This window comes from Meleagris gallopavo, chromosome 4 (assembly GCF_905368555.1).
Source record: "Meleagris gallopavo chromosome 4, MGAL_WU_HG_1.1, whole genome shotgun sequence".
Taxonomy (NCBI): domain Eukaryota; kingdom Metazoa; phylum Chordata; class Aves; order Galliformes; family Phasianidae; genus Meleagris; species Meleagris gallopavo.
Window position 1 is genome coordinate 38,021,293 of NC_139407.1, and position 27,984 is coordinate 38,049,276.

Here is a 27,984-nt window from a genome sequence, read left to right on the forward strand (position 1 = left end):
CAGCCCTCACTTTTCCTGTCACTTTACCTGGAAGCAGAATGCCTCCATTTTACTAATATGACTTGACAAATATCTGAAGAACTTTGCTTCAGCAGTTTCTTTATAAGACCAAAATCTAAAGCAAAAAACAAACCCAAAGCCGTCAAAGTAATCAAATCATTTTTATAAATATTTATTGTAACTTGCAAAATTATAGTGGTCAAAAATATCCAGTTTCTGTATAGTAAATAAATGTTCCTATCAACTTTGAAAAGGCAATTCTAACATACACCAAAACAAAGTCAGTCCTTGTTAGTAATTTCCTGGATTGGAAGTCTGAGGTGCAGAGCCTGGCGCAAACGCTTCAGAGATTCTTCTGCCTGCAGTGGGAGAAAGAATGAATTCATCTTCTGCGGCCCTTCATTTTTCCCTTTCTCAGAAGACACTGGTCTCATATAAGAAACCAGACTACTCAAATGGAGGATGCTCAACTCCACAGGCCTACTCAGGCCATTCAGTTTCCAGAGAGCAGAGTGTGTGCTACTACACCACCAATCCAAAGTATTATTTTCTTGAAATTACACTTAAAAAAATCATTTTCACAAGCTATTGAAAAAGCAACAAACTCTAGCCTGTGCATGTCCAGCCCGCAGGCCACACGCAGCCCAGCTTAGCCCAGCCCACCCTGCAGCTGTACCCTGTCCATTACCATGGCTGTGGCTCTGCCCCACTGAGCAGCCCAGCGCAGCCCCAGGCTCGCACCCATCGCTAAGCACCAACTGAACCTCGTGTGTGCCATCGGCACTGTATGGGCTGAAACCAGGGCATGGGGAGGGTGCAGTGCAGTGCCGATTCAAGTGTATTCAAGCAAATACACATGCATTGTAATACATTGGCTAAATGCAGTTATTAAAATAGCTGGAAATGTAACATATTCTAATATGGGGGGGAGGGGAGAGGTGGGAAGGCAGTGTAGTGCTCAAAACCTAACTTATGCGTTTGAAATTTAACTTGGTGAAAGTCTCCTTTTCTGATGAACTACTGAAGTAGTTTACATGTCAAAGGCAAACACGGTATGGTTATTTAAAAAGCGCAAACTGGTTAATAAGCAATATGCCATTCTGAATGTAAGTAACAAACCCTGAGGTCAGTTTTCCAATAGCTGAGAGTTTACTGAAAAAGTAAACCCAGAGAAGACCACCTTATTTCAGGATTGTATTTAAATACCTCTGCAAGTTCTTCTTTTAGCTTGTTGTATTGTTCCACATTAAAATGCTGGGCTTTGGATTTCCGGTAGAAGTAGTGGAGGAGCTGCCTGTCTTTAGCATCAGGGTAAATGTAGTCCTAGCGAAGAAAGAAAGGCACATATTTGAGGTTAGCAAGAAAAAGGAGTCCAGGTCAGAGAAATTCAGCCTGTTTCACAATTATTTATCTACTTCCACAGGCATGTACACATGAGCAGAAATACACATGCTGTTAAGAAACTACACACACAAGCATGCTCTTATTTGTCGTAAGGGCCCTCTTAGACACATGCTAGAAATCATTTTTATATTGTCTGAAGTAATTTTCTATAATAAAGACACAGCTTGAACCTCATGACTGAAGCCACCTGAGAAAATGGACATGACTTTCCAAGGAGTCAGAGAAAGTTCAATTACTGTTTTTTCAGAGTTACTTGAAAGTCTCAAGCATTCGTGCCAATACAGCTGTTCTAAAAAGATAAGCAGTAATCTGTATAAAGAGATTTACGTGTATCTGGATACATAAAGTAGGAATACCTCTGCCCTTGCTAAGAATCAGTGAGAAGGAATAAAACTCACATTCAATGCCAGTTGTTCATAAAAACAGACACGTCTCCCCTTTTCACAAATGGAACCTAATATATCTCATGAGGTCTATGGATCCACCAGTATTATGGAAGGAAGCAGTGGCTACTCTTCCACATAACTGCTTAGTAAACAGAGTTTTTCCACTACAAAAGTTGGACATCAAGATGTCTACTTTGAGAGTAAAGTAGAGAACTAAAAAAAGAAGCATTCTTCAGAATCTTACAGGATTTCAGGACTGGTCTGTATTGTGCAGCTCAGTTAACATCTGGGTGAATTTATTTATTTATTAATATTATTGGGCAGTGATTTGCTTCCTGGTCACTTGTAAAGCAGTGTTCATGAATTGGTACAGAACTACTAGTTGCTCTCCCTTTACAGCAATGAGCCAGGTACAATTTACTATTCAAACTGACCTACAAAAATTAAAATAAAATGACAGATTTCATTCATCACTGCTCATATCCTGGCTGATGGAGTTTTACAGGTAGTAGTTCTGCTCAGAAGCTAGTCTATAGTGCAGGTGTAACAGTACTTGGCCTGATAATGAAAGGCATTTTTATCCAATCCCATCAGAAATCAATCCCAACTCCCCCAGTCTGATGGCAAAGCTACTTAATAAATTACATTTTAATCAGAGTTCAAGCACTAGGATTTTCAGTTTCTCTACTCCTTCTTTTCAATACTCCAGACATTTACAGGAGGGGGAAATCACCTGTTTAGTAAGAACAAAGTAGGCATAGAAAGCCATGGCACTCCCATAGGTGATGAAGTATGTGACCGGCTCCATGATGTCCCACGAATAGACCCACCATGTGAGCCATGCCAATGCTCCACCTTGCATTGACATCAAAGCTAAACCAACCCATAGAAGTCTGGAGGTCTTTGCATCAGCACTGTCCATAATTCTGGCTTTCATCTAGGGTGAAGAAATAAACACAGGAACTTGTTCAAACAAACATTAGTTGAGGAGCTCATCAGTTGCACTGCGTTTACTCCTGCTGGGCTGGATCCTTTCTCAAGGATCCTTTCTCAAAGATCCTTGCTCTCCTCTTACACACTTAACTTGCAAAGAAAGAAAAGGACTGAAATCGAAGGGCAAACAGACCTCCTGGCTACTGAGCACCAACAGATGACACTGTTAATTTTCCCTTCCCACTGCTTGAGATTTACATCTGCTGGATTTCTATTTATCATTAAAGGCAGGTCTTGTTAACACTGAGGCTAGTCCTCACACATAGCAGGTCTGAAGTCAAGGAAAAGTTCGCTCATCTTGTCAGACCCTTGATTCCTTCCTTCAAGCTGAGTTACCTTAACCTGCCCCAGATCAACGTATATAACTTCATTTCTTAGATTACAGCAACCATTAGTCAATACAATCTGCCTTTTGACTTGGGGACAAAGGAAACTGCCACAGATAATTTTTAAGCTCACTGTTGGTTTTTTGTTTTTTTTCCCTTTAATAGGTATTCAGAACTCATACAGCAACAGGTGATTAACTGGGTGTTCAATCCCAATACCAGCCATGCTAAGGCTTGTTCCTGACAGTCTTCTCCAGATGTTGCAGCTTTTAACCAGGTAACATGCACTGCAGGAGAAAAGAAGAACTGAACTGCAAGTTATTTGAACTGTATTTGAGTTGACTTTGTTTGCATGACAAAATAGACACCCTATGCATCCATCTTATCATTTTCTATCACAGGACTTACTTCTGATATGAGGAAATGCTTTTGCACTTAAAAACAGAACAACAAAACCACCTCCCTTTCTTCCAACCTGTTCAAGAGGCATCAACTGTTCTTTCAGGTGGTCCAGTTTCTGTAGCAGTTCTCTCTCTTTTTTGATCTGGTGATCTTCTAAATGCAGAGCCACAAACAGCCTGTGAACCAAGGATTTGATATCTTCCATTTCAGTAGCATGCTCACTACTCAGCTTATCTGAAAAGAAAGTGTTTATCATTTCAAAACATTTCAAGAATCTATCCTTCATCGTTCTCTCTCCTGACTTACCCCCCTAAAAGCAAGACCATCCAATGGTACAAAAATGAAGAGAAATTTTTTTCTCTAGAGAGATTCCAATTGTCTGAGACTTCTCATGCCTTTCACTAGATTAAGCCAGACAATCAGAGCTATTAAACCATGGCTCTTACCTTTTACAGGAGTTGACACACTGTACGTTGTGTTGTTGATAACAAGCTTAAAGTCATTCATCAGTAAGACCTCCATCAAGGTTGCATCAGAGACCTTGCTACCATCTGCAGAATAAGATTTAAGATCTAGACAGATCATAAAGAATCTTAAACATTAGCAGATCTTTATTAATATTTGGAAGGGAACTTTGGAAGGGTACTTTTAGTAAATGCTGTAACTGATGCTAAACATTAAAGAGGAACTTAGTGCAGAGACTTGAATGCTTTCTCTACCAGCATCATTTGGGCAATCCTCTCATTAGGATTTACTATTATTTTTACTACTATTTCACTATGTTGTCTCCAGTGCTTTTCTCCAATGATTGGCTTAAATTGGAAATTGGCTTGGTTTGGACAGACTTGCATTTCAAGGCAGAAATAGCATTGAAAGAGCTCAGCCGCACAGGATCTGACTCTATACAAGCTTAGCAGATTGCCCATCTGTATTGCATACATTTCTCAAACTTAATTTCACCATGGTCTTCAATATTAGCATCTGCATTTGCATTACTTGGATAAAGGACAATATGACTGAAAATCTTGAAAATTCACATACCACAATTATGGCCTTGGAACGTGCACATGAATTTGAAAGTATTTTATTCCCTCAAGCATCTCTCACTCTGACAATAATTAAAGTTTATATAGTTGATCATAAAGAAAGAGCCTGCAAGTGTTTCTCATAAGAGACTTTTAAATCCCTGCTTGTGAGAATGTTCCCATGAATCAAAAGGAACATGCATTTGAGTAAGCCTCCAGAAAACTAGGCTTGGGGCTTATTTTTACGAGTTTCAGTGGATGTAAAAATCAGGCCTGTGAATCCAAAATTGGTTAGAAGTGTAATGATATTGTCTCTACTACAAGCAGGCTCATATTTTCTCGTTATGATTATGACTAGAATTGACCAATTGGATCCGTAGGGTAGAGGAAAAAAGTCTTGCATAAAAATCCGTAAATTGTGATGGAAAGACTTGAATTTTGGATTTGCCACCTACACAACAGTTTGCATCTCCACTTAAACCTACAATAAGGACTTTCTGGAAATTAAAACACCTTCAGAGACCTTACATTCAATTACAGATTTATGTATTTCCTTAAACAAGCTGTTATAATCAACAGGAACAAGTCCTGTCAGTAGCATTTTTCATATTTTTATTATGGTAAGTATGAAGTATCGTTCATACAATCATACAATGCAATCATTCTCTTTTAATGCCAGTTCTGACTGAGTTAAGGTAGCTAGACAAACTGTCCAGTACAAGATAGACCACGAGCCACAGAGGCATTAGTCTAAAACACCCTAGAGAACCCTTTTCTACTTCTCTCCTATGAAAAAAACTTGCAGGAACTCTACTCCACCAACACCACAGAGGACAAGCCAAGAAAAAGATATTGTTCATACTATTTGCAATGACTTAATACTCCAGATAAGGGAAAAACTGGAATCTGCTATCAGGAAAGCTGCTGTAGAAGTTTTCTTCCTGCTTTTATACTTCTTTCCTACATTCCCTATTTTATTTTGCAAGAGGTTCTTTCCTGCCTGCTAAGAGGAAATATTGCGGGGACAGGAAGGGTCCAAGAGCCAGCAACAAGCCACTCCAGAACAGCTGTTTGATCTGGGCTTCATTCCCCATACATACAGAGGGCGTCTTCGCCTGCTCTGCAAAGGGCTGTGCAGTAGCAGAAAACAGAAGCTTTATTCTTGAGCAGAATTATTGGACTACTCACCTCACGTGGGTAGGTAAGTAGACCTGGAAGGATTTCAGTTCAGAATTTGAAATGTTAATGTGCCCATTCAAATGTTTCTTCCCTCTTCTCTTTTTATAAAGTGGTGTAATAGAACATCAAATGTCATTTGCATGTAAATTAAGGTGACATTTATAAAATGACATTAATGCAAAAAAATGTTCCAAAAAGAAGTGCTGGACAGGTTCTTTGTTCTGGATCTGATACATTGCAGATTTATTAACCTGTCCAAACCTTTCATTAGCTGAAAAGTTGGAAAGTTTGGGGAGAAGAGTTTGTTTTGTTTTAAAAAATTCCATGCAGACTTTCAGAAAAGTTTACTTTTCCTCCTACACTTAAGCACGGGTATTTAAAGGTGAACGCTTTTTGTCTATAGGCATTTTGCAAGACTAAATCTACTGAAAATGAAAGCGAGTCATCAGATAGAGAACTAACACTTTCAATTAAGGCTGAGTTTCATTTAATGGCTAAACGACACTGAAAAGTATCTCTATTAAGTCAAACCTTCATAATTTTTCATTAATAATACATGCTTAAATTCAACTCACAATACTTGACCAATAGTTTCTCTTTACAGTATCAGTTTCCTAATGAATTAATCATCTAAGCTGTTCTCTACCCTTATAATTGCCTGGCACTTGAGAATACAGAATAGAGAACCAAGATATTTTTAATCAAAACAGACAGCATTTGTATTACAAAGTTGGAGGTTTAAAGAGATGACACTAGGTGAAAAGAGCCCAAATTTCGTTGCAGTTTGGAACCCAGTGTTCATCTATACTGAAAATGCTAGACTTTTAGGTTTCTCACAGAAATCATCTCGTGTTTCACAGAAGTCTGAAGTTTGCTCTGAGCAGAATGAGTAGTTAACATAAAGCTTTTGCAGACCTAACACGGAAGAACGGGGCTCAGCAGTGAATCACAGATACTTAATTCATGGGTGCTCTTTTGCAGAGATAGCAGTACTGAGAGATACTGCAGGAGAACGTTCTTGGTTAGCCCTGCCTTATCTATCCCCATGGAAGAACCATTTTTACTGTGAACTTCCACGTTAAGGGGAAGCTACTGGCAATGATGACTTGCCACAGTGCTGTCTGAAAATATGGGAGAATCCTACAGAATTATCTTTTCTAGAGACGTTTCTACCTTTGCTGCCCAGTAGATACAGTACTCAAAAAGAACAGCACAAGACCATCCTGCCAGGAAAATCAGCTCGCACAACTTCTTGCATACAGGAAGCTCACGCACTGCGATCCACACAGATTATATCTCTCCAGAATTTCAGAAAGCTGGCCTTTATCACTGCATGCTTTTTCTGTTTGCTTAGCTCCCAATATGTTTTCCACATGAATTCATATTTGCATTAAGGCAAGCAGTCTTCCAGCTTCAGAGAATACAGAACAACAGGCAGACATCTGGAAGAAGCAGACTGGTTGCCTTTCAGAATGATCACAGAGGACAAGGATGGAAAAAGATGAAGAAAACTAGAAGCAACATTTATTCAAAAACAGCATGACAAAGAGAAGCTATTTGAAAGAGATAACAGAGGAGTCTACTGGGAAGGTTACAGTAGTATGCTCAACTCTGCATTTTACATCAGCTCAAGAGGACTCAGATACTGAATGTAAAACACAAAAAAAACCTCAGAAGCATTAATCTCAACAGTAGCAAAGCAAAATCTAATGCAGGTTTTAAATCATGTTTCAGAGGGAAAGTACAGGTGATTTGAACAGGAGATTCATTCTGAACAAAGACAAATGTAAGATACCTATTGCAAAGACTTCTGCTTTCACAATTCCTTTATCTTCTCTCTGTACATCCTGCAGAAATGCCCCCACTGTGGCTACCACTGGTTTAACAGCAAACTGGCAGCGTTCTTTTCTTGTAGGCAATGTCAGAGTTATCATGGGAAGACCATGCTTGTAATTAATAGTTACGTCTGGGAAAAGAAGAAAAAAAAGAAATAAGAGTGAAAAAGCTGTACTGTAAGTTGCAGCTTAAGTTAAAGCTGTGTTTTAAAGCATGGGATAAATAAAGATCACGACATGGTACGTATCCTTAATGAGTACAGTGGTTTTTTTTTTATCTTCTGGGACATGCTGCTTCATGGCAACCTAAAGCTCCACACAGGAAGAAGAGGGGCAGTGCTGAGCTCTGCTCTCTGGTGTCAGCAACAGAGCCCGAGGAAACAGCAAGAAACTATGTCTGGGGAGAGTTAGGGCTGCCCAGGGCAGTGGTCATAGTGCCAGGTTGCCAGAGTTCAAGAAGCATTTGGACAACGCTCCCAGTCAAAGGGTTTGAGTTTTGGGTAGTCCTGTGTGGAGCCAGAACTGGACTCAATGATCTCTGTGGGTCTCTTCCAGCTCAGGGTATTTTATGCTTTTGATTCTATGCATGTGACACACAATGAACTTGGTCTCGCAGCAGAAGCTGCACCACCCAGCTGAGTTAGGTGCCGGCCTGCCTGCTCTCAGCTGACAACGTCATGCCTCCTGCTCACAGAGAAACTGGCTGACAACAGCAAACAGCCTTACCGTCAGAGGGCACCAGCATGCTGTAGCAGGCTCCTTCCCGACGTGCCCAGGTCCCAGCAAGCCTCCAGAGCTGCACCTGCAGCACAGACATGGGAAGATCATTCCAGCAAGGTGAGAATACAAGACAGCTCGTCACAGGCAGCACCTCCTATGGGGATCCATTTCTGTACCACGATAGGCAAGATGTGCTTCTGAAAAAGCCCTTTCCTTACCAACTCTTATCTAAAAGGCAGAACCATCTTTCTGGAAAGCATGAATGCTGTCACAGGTATAAGGGACCTATAATTAAACTTTTTGTGCAGCACAGTTTAAATAACTCAGAGAAAAAAGGGAAGGAAAGAAAGGGGAAAAAATAGTGTTTCTGAAGTGCTTCATGCAACTCTCTCTCTCCTGAAGGCACAAGAGCTCTGCAACACTCAGCTTATAACGAGACCCAAAACTACATGCATCACTTCACTGCAGCCTCACTGTTGAATCACAAACAGAACGTACTCAGTTGTATCAAATAAAACAAGAGCCAGTGCAGCCTGATGGCACTCTTTGCTTCATTACACACCGCTAACCACAGTTTAAGCATTGGCATTCAGGGCATTAAAAAGCACTGCTAACAAGGCAGCTTTCCAAAGCTTGCCAAGCACAAAGCATTCCCTCTCCAACAGCTGCTGGTGCACTGGGGAGAGGTGACCAGGACTGGTTGTTTCCCAGAAAAGGTTTGGATGTAACACAGCACAACATCCTGAAGGCCAAAGCATTTTGGAACCTGCAAGCTAAAGCCCTGTGAAAAAGCAGGGAAGGCAAGCTGCAAAGGAAGGAGGCCTCCACCCTCACCTGCCTGTAATCCTTATGGGATTTACTGGTTTGTAAAGAATCCCAGGCTCTACTATTTGAACAGTAGTATCTCCTATTAGGATGAACACAGAATTTGTATGTAGGAAACAAATCTATCACGCACTGTGTGATTCAAAGGCACTGACTCCGCCCTAGGTTTCTGCCTGGAACAAGCACTGCTTAGGATTTAAAGATAAAAATAAATCACTCTGGAAACGTCCAACACTGAGAAATTTGTACATTATAAACTTCAGGCACCAGAGGCAGTCAGAAATCTACACAACAGCAAAATGCCTAAACATGCCAGCATTATTAAGCACACAAGCAATAGCAGTCCCAGAAAGACAAAAAGCTGACAATACACACTGGGACTTGCTCACATCCTCATCTGAGCAAAAGGCTTTCCCCGTAACAGAGCACATTTGTACACACCTACCAGACTCCACCTACAGCAGGCAATTACACACACACAGAAACATATGTAAAGAAACAACATCCAAAATGTAATCTGTTTTTCACAGAAGATCCTGAAATACACAGAACTGCCCGTGTGTAATCTTAACAGGTTCCCTTACAACTGTTACTTGTTTGTTCTAATGGATATGTTTAAAGAAGTCACAGTGCAATAGAGTATAACTGAGTTCCCAATAATGAGCTCTTTCTATGCAAGAGTAACTGGGAAGTGTGAGGGACTGAGCAATCCTTCTCTGTGCATTCTCCAGGTTTGTACCTTGTGTTTGTGAAGCCATTAAGCCATGAGTTTGTCCCCTACAGCAAAACCACCATCCCCTTCTCAAGCAGCCTGGAACAGCTGCTGCTGGCACAGAAATGAAGGCAGCCACCACCATAGCTGGAAAGGAAGGCTTGAGCAGGGCAGGAAAAGACCAGAATAGCAGTATCACCTTCCTGTTTTAAAATAAATAAATAAACTTTAAGGAAAACAAAAACACGCTGCCTAGCTACATAGCATTTTCTGGCAGTATCTGTTCCAGCAAGCAATCTTTTAGGGTGTTGTCTGACTGCTGCTGCAAACTGAAGCTCAAATTTATGTGTGACGAGTTTGATACGAAAGCCAGCACCATCATCGCTGCAGGAGGCAGCAGGAAAGCCTCTCATCTTCCTCTGCACCATGTATGCAAATACAAACTGAACAGCAAAGATAGCATGCTACTCCCACAGCTGCCCACTCAGCTGCACTCCCCAGCGCAGGGCTTGCTGTGCCCTTGTCCCAGCAGCACCTCAGCAAAGTTTGTCAATCCTTCTAGTGTCAACACAATGTCAATAGTGCCTCAAGACAAACTCATGAGTGGCCTTTACAAAAAAATACAATACTACAATCCCCAGTATCCTCACTTCCTCCTCTCTCCAGTAGGAAAATGAAATAAAAAACAAACACACTGTAATGCAATATGCCACTGAGCATGAGGTTTTTCCCTTTATCTTAAATACGCTGCACTAAAACACAGTAACTAAAAGGCATCTTGCAGCAAGCTCTCCAACGGCATACTACAGAAACCTATTGTTCCATATTGACTGGTATGCTTTTTGGTTGTGTGGTTTTTTTTTTGTGTTTGTTTTTTTTTGTGTGTGTGTGTGTTTTGTTTTGCATTTTGTTTTAAATCTGCAATAAACACAGCCAGTCCTCTACCTATCAATAATGTCCACTTCAGTCTGATTCTTTAAGAAAAGCAAACCAAGCAATCAACTAATTACAGAATAACAAGCTACAGTGTGAGAGTCAACTATCCCCAGACATTCCAGAAAGGCTGAAAACCAAGGGAAACATAGTATTTCCTTTTACTTTTTTCGCAAACCTTCTTCCCTTACCCTTCCTACTGAGGAAGGAGATCTAGAAGTCTTTTTGCATCCAAGGTATCAGAAATCTTCCATCTTCATCCAGTTTCAGTCGAGTCTACCCATCCAAAAGGTGCTGTCCTTCCCAACCTACCTCCTCTTTGGAACAGAAGGAAGGATACAACACCTAGAAGTAAGCTTGCAAACCCAAGAGGCTAAGATTTGAAGAGAAAGGGATTACAGCATGGAGAATGTGCTTGTGTTTTATCAAAAACAAAAGCAAGCCTTATCTGAGAGCTGTGCCATCTGCTCTCTAACAACACACAGTGAAAAGAGCGGTCCGTCAGCACAGACAGGACTTTTCATTTCTCCCACTGAACGCATCTTTGTTCTTGTGCTGTGCTTTCTTGATAGAAATCCCAATCAAAAAAATGCTGCAGTATTTGACTTCAAGGATAACAAGAGAGACTTTGTTTTAAAAAAGTACACTTATAATATATCTCATTAGATAAGAAAATGGACTAGCTGAATCTTTTCCTACAAAGGTTCAAGAAAGTGCACCTCTTAATGCATACAGCTGCTTTCATATCTCTCAAAAATATGCTTCTATTCATCTCTAGGGGAAATAGTAATTCTTCAAATTGCCAGTCAAGAAAAATCTTGTTTATATTGCAGAGATAACAGAAGAGAAATAACAGGATGCAAAGTCAGATTAATACATTTTCAGCTTTACCACAGTTTTAGCCAACTCCTGTTTTCTTCGTAAAGCACTTCTCAGATTGAAATCATTGGGCAGCTTGCAGCACATAGGAAAAAAAGGCATTATTCAGAAAACAGAACCTGCTTGTTAACACTTCCATTCAGAATGGACTCCTCTACTTGGAATATGACTAGCCGTACCCATGCCCCAAACCATAAAAAGCAGGGGATATCTTAATATATCTAAAAGAGGCACTTTGCAAAATGTACGAGTATTGTTTTCTCAGACTTTTCTTTAACTGTGCCTTAAGGCATTTGAAGCTTGGCTGAGCAAGAGTAAAGTGCTTGGGAAATCACACTGATGCTGGGCTTAAAATTAGTACCTGGCAGAGGTAAGAAGGTGAATGAGAACCACTAGCAGCAGAGGATCTCCCAGGGATGGCTCATGCCTGATTTTCATTAAATTTGCTTGCAGGTAATGCACTGCCAATCAGCTCTGCCAAGCAGGCCATGAAAAAGAAGCAGCTGCCGAGGAAGAAAGGAAAGCTGACAGCTCAACAGAATTGCTGTTCCCACTTCACCAACTCTCCAGCAAATTTTCATCTCATCTCCACTGCAGGCACAACCAGTTCCTGCCTAGAGAGTAGGTACTTAACCTTATGTCCACGTCTGCCTCGGCCCCAGCATAATTTAGCACAAATCCAGGGGCAAGTAGCTGAATGCTACACTACTAAAAAAATTTATCCTTTTTACCTGCAGCAACATTTGTCCACATAATTATTGAAACACAACAGACCGTAAAAAAAAAGTCTTTATTATAAACATCCATACTTCTGTTTCTTCATTTCTTGTTAAAGGTCTGCCATAGAACTTGCCCAAGCATTTTGCACAGGCAACTGTGAACATGTACTTTTCCAAAGGGAGAACAGTTTTCTTTTGATTAGTTGATGAAAAATTGCTTGGAACGGACAGATAAGGTCAGTCTGATCTCAGTATACTTTTTAACCAATGAAATCAATGGCATAATAAGGCAAGTAAGCAGGCGGCTAACTGCTTTCCTTCCAAGAAATTCTGATAGGCAACATCAAAAATATTTCTAAGGCAAACACTCTAAGAACATCCACAGCCAGTAACCAGAAAACTTAAAAATATAATTTTAAAGAAAATTGCAACAGGTTTTGACAAACAACCAACACCAGTTGCAATATGTAGAGCTGCCCAACCCATCCACCTGTCTTCACTCTGTATTATAAGGCTGCTCATTTATTTAGCTTTTCTATTGAGCAGGCAATGAGAATGGAAAAACTGAACATTTCCAGTAGAGCTTTCCAAAGGCTTTTTCTAAAGCATGTTATCATAAAAGAAGCAATTAAGCCCAGCACAGGAAGATGAAAGCCGCCATGTGCCCTGAATGGTCTGGCACCTGTGCTGGGATGTGCCCGCTGAGCCTCCCCCAGAGCAAACCTGCATGTGTGCTGCTTGCTGCTCATCCAGCACCTTTCCGCTCCATTTCTTCTTCCTCTATTCCTGTACTCATTCCCACAGACAGGATGCCATCCAGAGGGATCTAGAGAGGTTTGAGCAGTGGGCCCAGGTGAACCTCATGAGGTTCAACAAATCCAAATGCAAGATCCTGCACTTGGTCGAGGCAATAGCAATACAATACAAGCTGGGGGATGAAATAATTGAGCACAGCCTGCTGAAAAAGACCTGGGGGTAATGGTAAATGGCAAGCTGAACATGAGCAAGCAATGTGCCCTCACAGCCCAGAAAGCCAACCATATCCTGGGCTGCATCAAAAGAAGCCATCAAAAGTGGCCAGCAGGGCGAGGGAGGTGATCAGATTCTATGATGCTATGAATATATATATTTTTTAAACTCTTTCAAGAGTCCTTGTAACTTCTTTAAATAGGATTCGGATGTGGCCACCACATATATCCATGCTCCATGTGCCTCACAGGACATTTGCATCCTTTGTTTCCAGATGGATCACCTTATTTTTGTTGACATATAATTATTATGATTTTTGAACATATTCAAGTGATGCCACCATAGCGTTTAGATGTAGAGACTACACCTCTACATTTTACCTGTAATTGTATTTCGCTCTACAGGCTTATGATGCTCAAACATCAGTAGGTAGGAGCATCTTACACAGCCTCCTAAAACACACAGCATCCCCGAATTCACAGTTTCTTTTGTACCATCACTTCACAGAATCAGAGAACAGCCTGGGTTGGAAGGGACCTCAAGGACCATGAATCTCCAACCCCCCCTGACACATGCAGGGCCACCAACCTCCTCATTTAATACTAGACCAGGCTGCCCAGGCCCATCCAATCTGGCCTTGAACACCTCCAGGGATGGAGCATCCACAACCTCTCTGGGCAGCCTGTTCCAGCACCTCACCACTCTCATAACTTAGTGACACTCAGTCAAAGAAATTAGTCACACTTCAGTGACATCTTGTTTATGAATAAGACAAGTACAATTTAGTAAGTATTACAAACCATTATGTTGGTAGCTCCACTAGGCCCTTGCTGGCTCCTCTCCTGGATTTGTGAATCATTAAGATTTAAAATAGACTATGGTGTCTTTTGCAAAGACTCCTTGTTTAGAAAGAAGACGAATTTTCCTGAGTTTTACAAAAAGAATTTGCTCCAAGATGATGTATCACAGATGAAATGCAACAGAAATAATAGCAAAAGGTTTCATATAGCACAAGCATATTAAGTGCTGAAGGATTCGCCACAATCAGAAGAAACTGCTTATTTTCTTCTCGGTCAAGTCGATCTGCCATTTCCTACTTTCATTGTATCATGCATGATTGTTTGCTTCCTTACAAAAATGCCTACCAGGCAGACTCCAATTTTTGTCAAATGGTGATAGCTGAATTTCTTTCCTTTCTGTTTTCAAATCCTAAGCTGTCAGCTGCAGTTTCCAGGCAATCAGTAAGCAGCATTTTTAAAAATCGCTTGCTTTTTATGTCATAATTAGGGCATTCATACTGCCCTACAAGTAATGCTCACATGTAGGCAAAGCAGAGTCAGAAATTTCCAAGAAAATCATTTACTGCCTTTAAGGGACTCAGAGACTATTTCTTCCATGGAAAGGCAGGCAACATCAAATGCCTTCCCTTCCCTGTTTATTTATCAGCCTCGCAATCAGCCCCAGGATGCATTCCAGCATCCCAAAGCCCATAGCAAGAAGAGGACCTTATGTGTTGCCTCAGGTACCAAGCTGAAAGCAAGAAGCCATGGGGCTGCCAGTCCCTGCCAGTTAGGTAGAGGCTGAATCCCAGTAGGAAGCCCCACTGTTATTCCTTGCTCCTTCCTGCTAGATTTCCAGAAGCTTTACACAGGAGCTTATTAGTTGAGAATCATAATAAGCATGATTAAGAGATAACATGAGATATCCAGAGACAAAAACGTTCGTTCATTCATACCAGCCAAGAACATGAAGACATTCACACTGGGGGAGAAATCTACCATGTATCCCAGTGCCCACCCAAGGCCACCTGACCAGGGTGGTCAACCAGTAACAAACAAACTGGCAAGTGAAAGAAAATGATGTCAGTGCAGAATCACAAAGATTTCTGCTTGCCATCTGTTCTGTTTCTCCAGCATGCTGCTGCACTGAATAAAAAAGACAGTCCTTTTTGCCTATGAGATTAAAAAACAGGAATAATGGCTAATAAGGCTTTCCTTGTTTCATAAATTAAACAACACAAGTTTGCCTCTCTGAAAACAGCCACCAGAAGGAAGGCAGAAGCTGATGGATTTAAATGCCCAGTGTTGCCTGTGCCCAGCCAGCAGGGAGCCAGTGAGGTGCACATGCAGAATACAGCTCTTCCTCTCTTCCCAGGCCACCAGCAAGCAGCATGAAGCCTCCTCAAATGGTCCAGAATCACATGCTTGAGTTCGAGATGGTTCCTCAAAGCAGCACCTTTCTGACAGTGGGGTGCACACCGTACCTATCCCACTGCAAATCTCTCAGCTTTTGCAGTAAGGTGAAACATTGCCTTATGTTACTGCATAGAACTCAAATGACAGTTCTCCTCTGCTAGAAATAGCTCATCATTCTTTCTATCTTTGAAAACGCACTACACCAGGACATTTAACGTGGGTTTTGCAAAGTCTGGCAGCTTGATGTCTTTGTCACGCAGTAGTTCTGTTTTGTCTCACAACTGTCACTGCAATAAGCATACTGAAGATACTCAGCAACTTAGCTTTAGATTCACTTTCACAGCCTTTGGCTATTTTGCTAAAGGCAGTAGAAAGCTGCAAGAAGGGGAAGTGATAAGCAGAGAACACAGGATTAGCTGAGTACTCAGCTCCCCTCCTGTGGCTGCACAAATGAGGCCCACTCCCTTGTCTGACATTGGGTTTTCCTTCCCAATGAGTTGATGAAGTACAGCTAAAAGAGTAGGCTGTCCTGTAAACCTGAGATTCGAGCTGACTATAACACTGCCATTGAGATGAGCAGAGCGTGGGGATATTGCCAGGCTTGTAAATGCACATTTGCCTGCAGGCACCTAGCACAGCATGACTCACTTTCTGCATGTCCTTCACAACAGATTCAAATAACGCTGACTGTGACTAATGCCACAAGATGAAGCCAGACTCAATACATTGATGTGGTCACCCTAAAAGGACAAGATTTTTCATTCTAAATATTTATTGGATTGCTGTCTAGCATAGCTCTGTGTCCATCCAGGAAAAAATTCCCACCCTCTCCTTGGGGAAAGTGTTTAATAGTCAAGAGTATTTCACTCTTGAGGAGTCAATATGGGATATCCAAAGTCTCCTTCTCACTTCACCCTTATCCCCAGCCACATGCACAGTTCCTATTTTCTATGCTCTTACCTCTTATACTTGTTGACTGATGAACATCCGTAGTTACTGCCTAGGCCAGCTATGTGTATTTAATCCTTACTTTCTTTTCCCTAATAAATTAAACTCTACAGCTTTTAACCATTGATACTCCACATGATTTCTCTTCAATGATCAGTGTCTTTGAAGCAATAGGAAGCCTGAAGACAAACACAGTATTTCTCTCGCTATACTACACCAACACCGCAGCTCAAGCAGCAACTTGGTTTTCCAGTAGCTCTCACCAAACATTCAGTGTGTTTTGTACCAGGAACTGGACCCTAACTGTCTCTGCTCAAGAAGCAGGTCCCTTTGCAGCCATATCCCAGAGAAACACGATCCCTGCATGCTTTATTATGTCGGGACACTGAGGAGTGAAGAAAAATGAGAACAGGAGCAGCCTGCTGCGGGTAAATAATTAACTATCAGAACAGCGCCAACCTAATTCCCAGCTTGCTTCTCCTCTCCTACGCTTCAGCATGACACTTTGATGTCTGAATCTGGTAGCACAATGTACTCACTAGTGCAGGCTGGAAGCAAACAGCTCCTACTAGCAGACTACTTTCTTTAAAACTATTTGGAGGAGACAGAAGGGTGACATTTCCTGGCTGTGGATTAAGTGTTCTCTGGGTGGTTACAGATGAGCAGTTGGCCAAATCAGGTCCCTGTGGCTATGGGCAAAGGTCAGCAGAAGGCAGCCCTGAATACTGGTACCTCCCAGCCCTGGTGCTGCTTGCTCCAGAGAATTGCCAGCCCTCCCCTTTCGCTAATGTACAGTGAGAACGCATAGTTACACCACTTCCACCAGAAGAATTGTTTTGGTTTTTTTTTTTTTAAATGAGAATTTCACAATCTGCTATTTCATCATTTATATCAATGCCAGGATGGCCCCCCAGCAGATGCCTCCAGGTTCACAGCAAGCCACGGATCTCCTCACTGCAACAGCTGTTGAACGCTGTATTTCCTGGATAGCACAGGACTCGCTCTCCAGGCACCTTATTAGCATGAGTAAATTTATTCCAGCACTGGTAGCAAAACAGGCCGTTATGTTGTATTTGGCAGCAGGGCAGAAAAAGCGATGCCCCATTTCTTTTTCCTTCAGAGCTCCTAAACTAGGACTAATACCCGTTGCTTGGATTTACCAACTCTAGGGCTTTGACTGGGAAATCCCTGCCATGGGAAATGCAGGTCCCCAGCAACATGCCTCTCATAGGAACAGAGCAACTGGGACCAACTCACACCACCTGCTGCTCTGCTGTGATGAGGACCAGCACTGGAGAGGAGCAACCTTCCTCACAAACACACAGCATGAGAATTCTTGTAAACCTTTCTCACATTGTAACATCTGCACTGTCTTGAGAAAACAGCATGTTGGACAACCTGCAGTAGCCTGTAGTTAACACCTTTATAACTCAGGAGAGCTTTTCTGGAGTACAAAAGATCATCTGACTTTTTCAAGGATGGCTTGCTGGCAGTCTAGCAAATGAGCAAAAAAGCATCTAATTAGCAATAAAAGAGCCATGTTTGCAAAGTGCTATCCTGGAAGAAAATACAAGGGAAAGAACAGTCACAGTCTCTGACACCAAAATATTTTGCTGCAGTGTGCTTTTGTTGTCTGCAAGTTCCACAAGGAAAGATCTGATATGGGTTAATGAACTCACTGAAAATCTCTTCATTCACTTGCTCTGTGGGCATGAAGGGCACAAAGAGACACACCAGACTCTGCTTGCTTTCCTCATCTCTGTATTTTCCCTTCATGCAGAATAACACTATTTACGTTCAGTTAAGAATCTGCCTTATTCTGCATCTACATTTGCATCTGAAGTGTCTGAAGCAATCTGCCAAATGCTCATTTTTAAGCAGACGCATTAATTAATGCTACAAAACAATTATTTAATCTAAATGGGATATCCTGAACATTTCTGCATTTGTAAGGAGATAAAAAGGCCACAGAGTACATGCCACATTGAGCAAAGTGCACCAAGTCAGTAACAACATAAACTACTCACTAAATATTGATAGTTTGAGATAGACCAAAGTCCAGCTGCTCTATTTCCATCATATCCTCTGAATAAGCACCTTTGTTCAACATTTCCCTTCCTCTGCACATGCGTTGCTGTGGCTCAACCATAGTTTCTAGAACTTGCACATGAGATTTTCCTGCTGCTTCCCCTGGAGCTCTGTGCTGCTCTGACAGCAGACCTTGATCCTCTGAAGACTGGAAAAGGTGCTATGTATTTTCCTTAAAGCTTAAGTCCTAGAGTCAAGGGTGACACAGAGGTCTCCCTCACCACCACAGAGCTACCTCCAAAACCTAGGAACTACTAGGAAAACCACAAAGGCCAACAGCAGTACCTAAGGGCTTGAATTCCAAGTGTTGCGCAGCATCCAAAATCATTAGTACATGAATGAGCAACATCAGTCTTTTTGTTCAAGATTGTTCATAACTTCTGATAGCATCTATTTTATTATGTTATTGCATGCAGCTACCTGCAGCATTACAGCTGGGAATATTCATAACTTGCTCAAAAGCTTCTGTAATACATAAAGAGAACTACGAATTACTGATGGTTAATGCCAAGGGAGACCAGACATACTGTAATGGTTTGTGGGGGAGTGCATACTCATAAGATCGGCCCCCCAACAATCCCAAAGTGTATTCGTATTTGAAAGGCAGCAAAACTACATTTTGCATCAGCTGGTGCAGGGAATCCTCGACGACAGTTGCATCCCTGCTCACCAGACGAGTGACAGCCATTGCAGAAGGCAAGGCAACTGTCACACAAGGAAACAAGCTTTTTGAAGTGCAGAAGGATGGCACTATTGTTATGGCTTGCACAGATTAAAGTCATATCAGGGTGTGGTCTATATCAGATTATTTTTGCTTTACACTTTCACTGTCATAAAGGATAACTTGGGTCAGCACTCTCAAGAACACAGACGACTCAACAGCTGCAATTCACTTGCAGAAGGCCTGGGCTCTTTCAATTGACCCAGCTCACTCACTTACCTTTCTAGGATGCCTACAGTCACAAGCACTGCAAGACTAAGCCTGAAACTACACAGCTCTGGGCCACAATGCTTCAAGCATATCCAGTTTTATTACAGCAGAAAGACGGATTACAAATACTAAGCATGCACCCTTGGCTTCTGGCTAAAGATGGCAGACCTAAATATGAACTACACTTTCATATCCTACAACATGTCAGACTTTATGGCTTCAGATACAGACTGCTCTCATTTCAGATGACTACAATAAAGAACAGAGCACACTCTCACAACAGATTACAATGAGAAAAAGTGATGGAAATCTCATTGCAAAAATCTTATGTGTCTGCATATTAAGGTAAAGCTAGCTCCAGCTTTGGAGGAAAAGGAAGGAAAAGATATCATCATCTTCAAAATAAATTGCTTTTGCTTGAAAGCCATTGCAGCTAGCTGAGAAATTGTACCAGCTGGATTGACTGCAAGTAAAAGATGCTGCCATGGTCCCAGTGCCTGGGAACACACTCTGGCAGGAATCCTTTGAGATTTTTATTAGGCCTCTCTCAGTTTTGAGAAGCATAAGCCAAGCTGTGAGTCATTCTGCAGCAGGTCATCTTCCACATCAAAGCCCCAAAGGGTCCACCCATTCTGAATCTTTCCAGCTCCTTGTGCTGCACCTTTAGTGAGGCTTATGCTTGGAGATAATGAAGTGAGAACACTACAGCTTCCAAAAGTTTTCCAAACCAACAAGAGTTATGCTGCCAAAATGTATGCCACAGTGTAAGCGCCATGACAGCTGAACAGTCTGCGAGTCATTTTAAAAGCAGCCTTTGAGAAAGCATGAAGAAGAATCCAGGATACAGCTGGCAGCATACACGGTTAAACAAGAATGTCTGAACTAAAAGAAAACTCATATCTAGCACATATAGGATTTAACAACAGGGTTTGGTTACAGCACACAAAAGTTCTTCACAAAAGAGCTTCAATACTTGACTCAGTTTTTCCTGTTTGAACACGTGCTGAAGTGAAACCAGAGGCAGTCAGAAGAGAGGCACTTTACCCTGGTAGGATAAGAAAACATATGGCTCAAGATCACGAGTCGCTGTGCCTAAATCCCCTCCCAACTCAGACCCAGAAGATTTCCTGCTTTTCATTACCAATATTAGCACAACAGTGCTCTTAAGAACCCACTATTATTGACATTGCATTTTTATGGCAGGTGTGTTTCTTCCATCAGGCTTCTATTTTTGCACTCGTTTTCATTTTACTGTTTGCAAACTTCTCTTTCAGCTTCTTTTGTTCTCTAGGGCATGGCAGAGATAGGATTTGCAGAAGAGAAAACTGAGCTACCCATAGCTAAAAGCACATTTGCCATCTTCTTAAACATTTTTAGATACTCTAATGCATCTTCTTATACTGTGATTAATTTAAAAATTTGCTATTCACCTGTACAGCTCAGGCTAGCCCTAACCTCTGACCCACTCCCTAAGAAACACTTCAGCACGCAGCCTCTGGCCCACCCGCCTACTAACCCACCACTGCAACAAAAGGACACAACCAACTCCGCCTCCTCTGCCCCATAGCTGCAGCCCTCAGATACACCCCTGCTGCAAGGCCAGGTTTATGCCAGCTATGGGAGAGGCAAGGTGTGGAAGATGAGGGCCACAGAGGGCCCTAGGGGAGCAGGTGCTCAGCGGCTATTTAAACCCACTGGTAAAGGTGTGGGGGTGGGGGGTGTTACTAAATAAAGAAATAAATAGAAGTCTGTCTTCCACAGATTGCACTATGGGATATGGCATTGCTCTGCTGAGAGGCTAGTTCAAAAAGCAAGAAAAGAATATCAAGTAAGAGATAGTTTGCAAGAGAAGGTAAGAGGAGAGATAGGTCCTAGGAAAAAAAAAATACAGAAAACTTGAACAATCCATAGCAACATTGTCCTGTGAACATCACAGCATAAAGATGTCAGCCCAACAGGTGACTGCACCTTCCATATCTTTTTGTCTTCCATGTCTTTTTTTCTATTTGTCTTTTGCACAGCAGAACACTCTGCCCCAAACCAATTTATTCATGATATATTATATTTGATTTGCCAGGAAGAAGAGCAATGTAATTTCTCCTCATACATGAGACATTTAAAGATATTTTTGTGATCTCTAAATCAACCTCATGGTCTCTTTCTCTACAGTTAAGCAATAACGGAGATACAGCAGGAAGATGAAACATTTCATACAAGAAGACATAACACCTCCTTTCCATCTGACTAGAATGCGAAGGCTGAAGTAATTTTGATCTGAAACGACCAAAGTGCAAATGACAAGATAATTGCTTCAAAATTGCTTATCTGAAATTGAGGGAAAAAAAGTTACAATCTTGTCTGTGTGTAATGTATTCAATTTTTCTTTCCTTCTGAAGATGCACTGTCTGCTCATTGTGATAAATGCAGCTTCTAGAAGTGTAAGTTTTCTGTTTTCACAGCAAATGTTTCTTTTTTTTTTTCGTCTGAAGGAGCACTACACATTCCCTCCCCAGCAGCAGGAGGTTGTGCACCACCACACCAGCACAAAGCTTTCTGTTTACCCACGCACTGCCTGCTGGCACTTGACAGCCACACACAGCATGAGATCACTCCCAGTCAGCCAGGCATGGATGAAGAATTGGTTCATGGACCAAAAAGAAAAGATACAATATTTAGCAGGCAAGTGGCCAATCAGTATTCATTTTTAATTTCTATTCTCTTCTTCAGCTATTGTGTTATAACAGATAAAGCCATTCTAATATGAGAGATTTACTTTACGAGTGATGAACTCGACCTTCAGAGTCTATATCCATACTTCCCAACCTCTGGGGATCGTGGACGTAATGTCATGCATTCCCTGCGAGCCATCTATCCTCACAGTGAACAGACCACAAATTCCTCATCTACTCAATCAGCTACAAATGGCACACAGCAGCACATTTACAGAGCAAGTCGATTCGCCCACACTGCAGGAATTAAGGAGCAGCCAGTCTGGCAGATACAAAACACTCTGCGGATGGCATGCAAGAATACCTGCACCTTCAAGTGCAGTGTCAAGATGACATATGAGGACATATGAGTCAGACGAGGATGGAAAAAGTCACAGCAAGCAAGTGGCAGGCCTGGGAGCTGTCCTCTGCCCACACTCCCTGCCCAGTTCAGAGAACAAATGGTTTAATTGTTTGCTGGTCTCATCGCTTAAGCTTAGGACACTTAGCTTAGGAGAGAGCCTGTCTCTTCCTTTCATCTTTCTGGAAAAGAAAAAGGCATCATCAGCTCAGAGCCAGAACTGGTGTTAGATGCCCTTAACAGAAGTATCTCATAATCCACACTGTATAGCAACAAGGCCCAGAAGTGACTGCAGAACACCTCCGGGCCCAGAAGAGCTTACTGCCTTCTCACTTGGCTGCATTAACTGTGCTGCCAAGCAGCAACCCAATGAGAAATTCATCTTTGCTGCTGACTTGCAAGTATGCTGCCAGGGTGGAAAAGATCCTGGAGAAATCAACTGCAGCTCCAGCAATTCCATTCATTTTCCTATAGCTCATTTCCTTCAGGTGGAGGAAGACAGTAGTAAAAAGTAAATAAATAAAAAGTAAATAAATAAATAAAAATTTTAATGTTTACTACTACATGCTGAGAACAGGTGTACTGCTTGCTTTCTCTTCAGTGCCAAAAGTCTTACAGGAAGGCCTTCAGAAGGTGAAATCTTTCCACAAAACAAACAAAACAACCAAACAAAAGAAACATCAATCCCTTTCATTCTTCTCCCACTCCTTCAGACATAAGTTATTAGGGGATTTAAATGTTTTACCTTTAAGCTTCAAAACAAGATTTTAACACATAAAAAGAACATCCAAAGGAAAAAAAAAAAAAAGGCATTATTAGAAGAGACTAATGTTCTTAAGACACGCACTACATTTGTAAACAGCACTAAGTATTAGTGCTCAAGCAGTGATTTGTGGTAAATCTTCAGAGCATCCCAGGCATTTGCAGAGCAATTTTCTCAGACATTCTCTATTAATCAGCCTTTTTACAGGTACAAAAAAGAGCCTCATGCAGAGCATTGGAAGGAACAGAGCCTGACTGAGATTTTCCTCATCCCATAAAGCACAAAAATGTACTCACACTTACAGCACTGTTTGGATTATCACAGCACCGCTCAAAATGAAACTGCAGCATCATTTCCTGTTACCTCCTTTACAATGACAGTGAGCCTCATAAAGGTACCACTTCATGGCATGACTCCTCTTATCCCCATTTTAAATTGGAAAAAAAACAACAAAACAAAACAAACAAAAACAACAAAAAATCCCACCCAAAACATAAAAACAAACACTGTCAGAAGGGCTACCAACAGGGAAGTACCTACATATGCGTGTTGGATATAAGTAGAGTCACTTATTTCCAAACTTTTCAGAAGCACAGCCTATTACTTTGCTATCACATGAGGATGCTCTTCACAATGTATGGCAAAATAATGAACAGCTAGAGCATGCTTAGAAGTACAAAGGATGATGAATTTCCATGATACAGACACATACCTCTGGTATGTACCTCCTATATATCTATCTCCCACATCTCTCTCCAAAAGCATATTTAGCAGAGCAAATGCAGCCATCTCCCAGTTGCTAGACATGGAAAGAGTAAGAGCAGAAAGCATCCAGCTGCCATCCCCAGTGCCATTCTGTTTTTCTAGCATAGATGCAGTATCCAAAGGCAATGAAATGAACTAGCCGAGATAGGCACACTTCCTGCAGTAGATGACTAGGATCTTTTCAAAGACCTGCTGAAGACATTTGTAAGTTAACAGCACTTCCATAGACAGTTCATGGGTGTGCATAGAGTTAGACATCCTCCAGTAAAAACACAAGGTTTCTGAATTAGAAAACAAGGTTTGGATCATTAAGCAAACTTACGTTGTAAGAAGCAGAAAGAAAAGAGGGGGAAGCTCACTGAATGGTCACAAATTATTTCCAGCTCTCAGCTTCAATTATACCTCACTTTCCAAAGGACCTATGAAGACTGCAAATATACAGCAGGAACAAAGAGTGTTTAAGAGAAATACTCAACCACCCAAGACACTCAGAGGTAACCCACTTCTGTAGCTGCTGTGATTGCTACTTTGGTGGGGTATCTTGAAAGGAGGCAAAAGTTAAAACATAGCAGGAAAAAAAATTTTTAAATTATCCTGTGGCTATTCAGACACATCTAGACTGATACTCCCCAGACTATCTAAAACCAAAGGATAAACTGGAAATGAGTAACACTAAAAATGGTACAGCAGTCTGGAAGAAAACAAGAGTAACTAGACGTCATTAACAGGAAGGACAAAACAAAGTTAGGGCCAGCCTGAAGCACGGTGTAGCCAACAGCTTGTCAGCTGAGAGCATTAAAAGAAGCATTTTTGACAGATATGGATGATACTGGGAAGGACAAGACCAAAAATACTCACTGCCCTGCTTTCTGCAGGTAACCAAACCCAGTGGTTCCCCAACTGGCTGCAATTTGCAACCAGGAAAATCCTTTCCTCAACAACAAGCATACATCATTTCCTAAAACAGAAAGAAAACAAAAACACTTTTCACAGGCATATTTGCAAACCCACCTTTCAGCTTACACACAACCTCTATTGTGCAGATATGCAACCTAAGAGAATCCCACACATAAAAGCGGGACACTTTCTGAATTAACAATGTTAAGCAGAACTAATGCTTCGTAAAACAAACAGTTTTCCCACTTCAGTTCCTTACTCTCCTAATACAAGCCATGCCCCTTGCAGGAGACACTGTCACCACACCAGCAACTCCACACTGCACAGAAACAGTTTTGCTAAAGGGGACACCATGCAACTGCAAGGGAATCCGATTTTAAAAATACACAGGAAACAGCGTAATTCAGGCTCCTATGCCATTAGCAGCTGAAATCCCCAGTGCTGCAGGCAGCCTTGTACAGATCTCTGCTACATGAACTAAACCAGGAATCTCATGTACGTGAATGGCCGTAAAAAGCAAATCCGTTTTAGCTGCTCCGCAGTGCCAAATCTGGTATCTAATTAGGTTGTGTTAAAAATTTTTTTTAAAATCAGCTTTTTAAGTGTTCTCTGGCTCAGACTGTTTATGAACAGCCAAGAAAAACTGGCAATTTTCACCAATTTTGTGTTAACACATCTGTTCGCCATCATGATCGAGGAAGAAAAACTCTTCCTCACAAAGAACAGCAGAAGCAGAGCATTTCTTTGAGCACAGAGTTAACACGAGCAAGGCAAGAGGAAGTGAAATAGCTGGCAGCTCTGAAATTTCAGCGCAAACCAAATAGCTGTGGCATTACAAATCCGGGACTCTAGCAAAGTGAACTACATCCTTCTGGAAATCAAATTCTGTGTAGCAATAATAAGGCCTGCCCAAAAAACATAACACGTTTCACTGAAAAACTACATGTCTGTGTAAATGCTGAACACTTCTGAGAACAAAGAAGTCATGCTATACAAATCAATTCCTATAACTAATAAACCAACTTGATAAAATTAAGTTGGATTTCTATAAACCTTATACTGAAAGCATAGTGACCTTAATCAGAGCCATCAAAGAAGGCGACAATTTTGTCTAACAGCTCAGCTGAAAAGCTGACAGTTGAGGATCCTGTTCATGTTGGCTATCACTGCTTTCACAGAAAAATTACAGCAAAAATTAGGCAATCCAGGATGGCTGATTTACCCCTGGGCTGATTTATCCCTGGGGTAGTAAGAAGCACAGCATGCAAACAGATGCTGCGCTCACACATCTGCTCACCAACACAGTAACTCACAAGCACCTCCATGGTATGTGACAACCCTCATGCTAATGGCTCTGTAGAAAAGTTAAAACTCTTAACCGTACATATAAAAAGCATTTCATGTTAACTTATTGTAAACATTTCCACTTTAGAAAAGTCCTCAACAGAATCCTTCTCCTAAACCAGAAAGTGTAAGAATTTGACTCCTGAACTTTGTCACTGTCATGTTCCTTCCCACTGGGTGACACAGCAGATCATTCTCCTGCTCATTTCTCCTCCTCCTCCTCCCCCTTTTAGGTGCATCTTCATGAACCTTCATCAGTTTTCAGCTTCATCTCAGAGCCCTAGAAAAGCACAAAGCTTGCCTGCAAAGCTGCACCCTGCAGAAGTCAGAGGTGATAAACTGAACAAGCAGCATCAGAGCAGGCTGAATGGCAGCGTAAATGCTTACTGGAAGAGGCAACACATTCTTAGCACTCCACATTTAAACCTTAAGAGATGAAGGTGGCTAAGCCAATATTTATTTTAATTCCCTTCTTAAGTGTCCTCCTAACACAGCCATGATTGAGCTGAGAAAGCTTCTCAGATTAACAGAGTAGGGCCAAATTAATGCTAGGGGATTCTGCAGGTGACTCTTGGAGCATGCTGTGTGCAGCAATCCTTGTCAAGACGCACACATGGAGGTGCTGGGTGTCTCTGAGTGGCCACGACACCCGTGCAGGCTACACAGCTCTGCTCAGTGCTTCCTTCTGCCTGTCACCTCCTGGCACAGGTCCTCCTTCGGGCAGAGGACAGCATCGTGGTCTGCTTCATCACAGCAACACTATCAAGCGCACATGGCATTTCTGCTGTTAAAAATGGTCCTCAGGGACTATGGCTCGTCCTTTCCTGGCAGACAGCCACAGGCCCTGCTAGCTGCCCTGCCTGGTGGCCTGGGAGCATCTGTCAAGCTGCAACTCCAGCTGCAGCCCGGGCCCAGCACAACTCACAATCCCAGGCACTGCACACAACGAAGTTCGGCAGCAACACTTGAGGAAAAGTTTTGGTTGTTTTTTTTTCTTTTTTCCTTCCACTTCTATTTCGTAACAGAGCCCCGTAATTCCCCTACCACGCCCCGTGCCTGAAGAACCCCGCTGCTGGGCCCGCGGACGAGGCGACAGCCGCGGCTGCGGTGGCGGAGCAGCCGCCGCCAGACGCCGGCACCGGGCGTTCTCGGGCGGCCCCACCAGCGGATCGCTCGCTTCCCCCTTCCCCCCCCCGTCCCGTCCCCGGGGCTATCGCCCCGCCCCGCCGCTCCCAGCCAGCGGCTGAACTTCTCCGAGCGGTGCTCCGCCGCACTCACCTGAAGCTCCGAGAGGGACGGGCGGCCATCCCCCCTGCCCCGCGCCGCCCGGCCGCCCACCAGCAGCCGGAGCCGCCCGTCGCCCGGCGGCATACTCCGCACCGCCCGCCCCAGTCCCGCCAGCATCGCCCCAGACCTCCTCCTTCTCCAGGCTCGGCTCGGGGCGGGCGTGGGCGAGCCCGAGCGGAGGGCGTTTCCTCCGGCGGTGTGTGCGGGGCTCTTCCTTCCCGCTCGCCGTCCGCCTGGCGGTGCGAGCCCCGGGGTGCCGTCCGCCTACTGCTCGGTCCTGAAAGCGGATTTCAATAGCTGCATTTCACAGGGTGAAAAATTCTGGATTTCTCATACCTGAACGCCTGGTGCTTATACAGCTGATAAGTAATAACCCTTTGTCTCGCACTA

General features: G+C 42.4%; 1 protein-coding gene across 2 annotated transcripts; it reads right to left on the reverse strand.

The window, feature by feature from the left end:
- Positions 1-156: 156 nt before the first annotated feature.
- Positions 157-27,903, reverse strand: MCUB (mitochondrial calcium uniporter dominant negative subunit beta). 2 transcript variants are annotated; one of them, XM_085222905.1, is made up of 8 exons: positions 27,586-27,893; positions 8,277-8,352; positions 7,511-7,681; positions 3,958-4,062; positions 3,585-3,745; positions 2,524-2,727; positions 1,207-1,323; positions 157-359 (listed from the first exon to the last, which is right to left on the reverse strand). In XM_085222905.1, the coding sequence occupies exons 1-8, from the start codon at positions 27,709-27,711 to the stop codon at positions 282-284; spliced, it is 1,038 nt and encodes a 345-aa protein (XP_085079031.1). In that variant the 5' UTR covers positions 27,712-27,893; the 3' UTR covers positions 157-281. The 2 variants fall into 2 exon arrangements, with proteins under 2 accessions (XP_085079031.1, XP_085079032.1); XM_085222906.1 differs by lacking the exon at positions 2,524-2,727 and having other exon boundaries at positions 27,586-27,903.
- Positions 27,904-27,984: the final 81 nt, after the last annotated feature.

Coding starts and splice junctions, on each gene's coding strand:
- MCUB (XM_085222905.1), bottom strand. CDS start 27,711: ATGCTGGCGGGACTGGGGCGGGCGGTGCGGAGTATGCCGCCGGGCGAC. Junction 7,682..8,276: donor CATGCTGGTGCCCTCTGACG/GTAAGGCTGTTT, acceptor TTCTTTTCCCAG/ACGTAACTATTAATTACAAG. Junction 360..1,206: donor TAAAAGAAGAACTTGCAGAG/GTATTTAAATAC, acceptor CTCCCACTGCAG/GCAGAAGAATCTCTGAAGCG.